The sequence below is a fragment of the Cryptotermes secundus genome, unplaced genomic scaffold (genome assembly GCF_002891405.2).
Source record: "Cryptotermes secundus unplaced genomic scaffold, Csec_1.0 scaffold245, whole genome shotgun sequence".
Taxonomy (NCBI): domain Eukaryota; kingdom Metazoa; phylum Arthropoda; class Insecta; order Blattodea; family Kalotermitidae; genus Cryptotermes; species Cryptotermes secundus.
In genome coordinates this window covers 88,786-93,451 of record NW_019736398.1, presented here as the reverse complement: position 1 = coordinate 93,451, position 4,666 = coordinate 88,786, and the positions used below count along the sequence as shown (strand labels likewise).

The 4,666-nt window shown below is 33.9% G+C and overlaps 1 protein-coding gene across 2 annotated transcripts in view; it reads left to right on the top strand.

The window, feature by feature from the left end:
- Positions 1–3,951, top strand: part of LOC111869810 (HEAT repeat-containing protein 5B) — a 109,295-nt gene extending 105,344 nt beyond the window's left edge. For both annotated transcript variants that reach the window (XM_023861594.2, XM_023861593.2), the window contains one exon: positions 915–3,951. In XM_023861594.2, the coding sequence (XP_023717362.1) occupies positions 915–1,091 (177 nt within the window). In that variant the 3' untranslated portion in view covers positions 1,092–3,951. The remainder of the gene's footprint in view (positions 1–914) is intronic.
- The last annotated feature ends 715 nt before the right edge of the window (positions 3,952–4,666 follow it).

The following is a 4,666-nucleotide window of genomic DNA, read 5'->3' as shown; positions in this document are numbered from 1 at the left end:
CCTGTTTATATATATATTCCATAGTCTTGTTTGTACTCAAAAATCCTGATATGTATCAGGTGAATAATGGCATACACAAATTAAGTACTAGGTGGCATAATAAACTACATGTTTCCTTTGTGAGATTATCTTCCATTCAAAAGAGTGTGCATTTTTCATCCATTAGAATATTTAATAACTTGCCATACAATATATATTCTTTGAAAGACAATATTAATACTTTTAAACAAAGGCTAAAAGATTATCTTATTTTAAATGCATTTTATTCGGTAGATGAATACATGGCATACAGGCAAGCATAATACATTATTGTTGTCTTTCCAAGATTATGTATTATCTAGATTTGTTATATGACTGCTTTTTATTTTATTATTATATTTTTCATTTTATAATTCTTGAATATTTTAATTGTTGAGACTAGATTGCATTTTGCAATGTCATTTTGCTGACGAATTCAATATCCGGTCCAGTTTCCGGACAATGGATCTGTGAAATTATGTATCTATGTATACTGTATACATATACATACTGTATGTATGCATTATCAGTTGCAGGACACATCATAACTCACTCTGTAGAGACAAGAACAAACACTAGGTTACCATTTATATGATGGTTTACAGGGCAATGACTAATATAACGCTACCTCTCATGCATGATCTCTCCTCCACTCCTACATCAGTTGCCTCAAATAAACAGAGGTTACTTTTTGAATAGTCTTCATATGTATCCAAGTAGGCTGTGAATCTGTTGTGATAATATACATTATGAAATTCCCTGAGGCATACTGTACTCCTTAACTGAGTGGAAAACTACTGCCCTGGTTCTGCTCTTTAATTAATACATTTAGGAATGATATCACATTACTGTGGACTTCAAAAAGCAGTTGTGTACTTTTCTTATTGCTTGTCCAGGAGTTCAAGGCACTGATGTCACAGTCTGGTGAACTGAGAAGCAAATTAGAAGCGGCTGTGCGGTCCAGTCAGCAGGCTCAACTGAGAGCCAGGGTGGAGTCAAGCACTGCCAAGCCACTGTCAACCCAAACTCCAACAATTAAACTTAAAACTGACTTCAGTAACTTCACATCGTAGACAGATAAAACATTACCATATTGTGAGAATGCAGAATAAAGCTACCAGAAGCGGCACAAGCTTTGTTAATGGGCCAGTTTTGAGAAGTACAACTTCTTTAATTCTGTCATAGATACCAACTGCCAAACTTAATGTTTTCCCATTCATTTCATTCCTTATTGATGTGTGTAAGCTATTTAGTCAGTATTTATTAATTATAAGAAATTATTTAATTCAAAATATTAATCTATTGGGAGCCCTAACTTATACCTTTTCAGTTACCTCAGTATTTCTTCTTTTTCTTTCTTTCTTTCTTTCTTTCTTTCTTTCTTTCTTTTCTTAACCTGCAAATGTATTTATTATTGGAGATTAATAATATGATAGATAGTATTAAAACAGCACAGCGTTGCTAAACAAACTGAAATAAAAAATCCTCTTTAAGTCACAGAGATGTCATAAAGAGAAAATGTGATGTTGGGAGAGATGAATCAGCCACCTGTCTGGCAGAGCAAGGATAGTACTGCCCTAATTCAGAATCCTGAACTTATACATGGTATAGTTGTTTACTTTGGTGCAGGTGGCAGTTATATGATTTATTTATATTTGAGGAGAATAATGGTAGAAAATAATTTAATGTGTAGTTGAAAATGGCACTATTTTATTCCATTTTAACTTTAAGAATCATTAGACCTTTAAATTAGTCTACCAAGAAGGCGTGGATTTCATAGTTTTATCACATTCCCCTTCTGTAAGTATTTTATCCATGATAGTCCAGCTGTTAATGACTGTTTGCCTTTATTCTTCTCAGTATTTACATTCCCATCCTTTGCACGTCTTTGAAAGTGACAGTAAACTGGAGGTACTTAGTCAAAAACAATGTAAATATTAAGTAAAGGAAAGAAGACAAGTTTGTGTGAAATCAGATACTCACAGGTTTCAGTCCTCATGATGACCTGCTCTTCCTTAACTAGTCAAAGCCTTCCTCATTCCCCTGTGTCATATTATTCTTTTGGCAGTTGGCAGTGATGGAAATGGAGTTGAAGAACCATTCATTCATTATGGTAACATGATTCTCTAAAGGTTTGTGGCAGTAACTGATTCATTATACCAGTATACACAGGACACTGTCTGTTGTGTGAGGTATACTTTATACACAACATTTATTGGAATTGTTTCGGGTCTCCTCTTCAGTTGATCGGTTGTCATTATTCTGTCAGTTTTATTTGTACCCATCACATGAAAATGGGAGTAGACTGAGCTCCCAAAATGTCATGTTTCTTGGATACAATTTAGACAAAGGACAGTGCCCAAAATAATATTGATATACGATTAGTGACTTATTTCATTGCATGTTCTGTGAAGGTTGCACAAATTTTGCAGAATTAACCATTTGCATTTGGTATTTGTGTGAGAGAAAGAAATTGTAATATGATTCCGAATGGAAAATAAACAATATTTGATCTTATGACAGCATACAGCACAGGGAGAACAGAATTATAATATTTAGTAGCCAAGAGATAATCTGTTCAGCAATAAAATATCGTGTTAAAATGATGAATAATGAGGTTATAAGGGTTTGAAGGATAATCAGGCTTGAAGCAGTGAAGCTTTCATGTAAGGACCTTCAGTTGAGTGAACATAGATTTTTCTAAGTGTGGAAAGTAAGCTCAAATTTTAAGAATGTATGAAAAACAAAGGCTTAATAAAATCTGGATCTTTATACAAGCATGTTTAAAAATTCTAATTTGCTAATTGATTTGAATTAACATTCACTGTAATATTAAACTGCTTAATCCAAAAACATCCCAAGATAGATGATCATAAGTTTATTGGACTTCTGAATTTATGTAGTAAATAAAACCGTTATTCATGGATATTAAGGGTATGTTTCCTTACACTTTGCTGTACTTTGTTAGGTACAGCAAACCATTAATTATTGTTCATATCAGACATGGAATTAGGATTTCCACATTCAGAATATGAAATTTCTAGGTGCATGACAGGGTTGTGAACTAAACATATTTCAGGCAGTAATTCTTTATTGATTAATTATATTGTAAATATCCACAAGCACATTGAGAAGAACTGAAACAGAATAGCATAATGATATTAATCTTCTATTTTATTTGTGTACATTTTGACAGTTCAGGATAAAGGCACTGAAGACAGCAGCAAGTGTCATTATTTTAATCTTCAACATGACCTAACATTTTGTATTGGAGGACTGAAAGTTCTTATATTTTTTCATGCTTACTACATAAAATTTGTTCAACACTTTAAGTTTTAAGTTGTATACATGTGTACATTTTGATATCATGACACCTTAAATTTTTTTTGTGGCACAAAAAGAAAGGGAGTGTGAATGACAAGAGTTGACTTAATGTTTTCTTAAGTCACATCCTGTTTTTGACGGAATTTGTTCACGTATACCCATGACACAAAATAGTTTGTAATGATACTTATATTTTGCTGGTATTCTTTATTTCTGCTGCGTGTTTCAGTTTTTTTTGCAACCATCAGCAGGTGGACAGTCAATATGTAAATTACAAGCTAGTTTATTCTTAGGTTAATTGATATTATCTAGTGCTGGATCCATCACTGAATTTTTTATGTATTTGATTATAAAATAAAATAGAAACAGAAAATAGTTTAACAATTCAAGTAAATGTAGGGAATTAGAGGAATAATATTATTAAATATCTGTCTTATTCTATGCATAAAATGTTTAGTAGTTAAAATTTTTCACATTATTAGATGTTTCAGAACAGAAGACTGATGAAGATTTAAAAATTCACGGCACTGTGGTGATATTGTCACATGTTGGGTGTATAACGCGACAAATAACTTCACGCCGTATTGAATATAGCGAATTTTATTTCACATTCGCTCTTACAGTCACACAGTTTACAATCTCAACATTACTGCCATCGGCAGTATCACAAATACTAGACTGCAAATGCTAGACTACAATTGACTGGTTGACTTCCTGGCTTACTCATGAGTACTGGTGTTAGAAGTGGGATTGGACTTACTTACTTAAGAGTATCAGTCGCCGAAGTGTGTTCTCAAGGCAGCAGTTATGAGTTACTAGTTGGCTAGGGAAGAGTATGCAGTCCAGTAATTGTAATACTGCAGACAGCAGTAGTTGTGAATCTGTAAATTGTGTGATTGTAAGAGCGAGTGTGGAATAAAATTCGCTATATCCAATAAGGCGTGAAGTTACTTGTTGTGTTATACACCCAACACATGACAATATTTTCCAGGAATAGCATTTTGATATGACCTGGACACTCATGAGATGTCAGAACTGTCTTATTACTGATATTGGGATGTTTCTCATATAAGAATTGGGTTTTGAACATGTGTATATATATGGAAGGGCTGGTTGGGTGATGTTTTTCTTAAGTTTAATTGAAATGTGGGGAACCAGGATAGCACAGTCAGTATATTGACTGGCTACATGCTGGACAGCCAAGAGGATGGAGTTCAAGTCCCAGTATGGGCAAGATTCTTCTCCTGTCCATGTCGTCCAGACCAGTTCTGAGGCCCACCTAGCCTCCTATCCAATGGGAATCAGGGGTTCTTTCCCCCGGAGG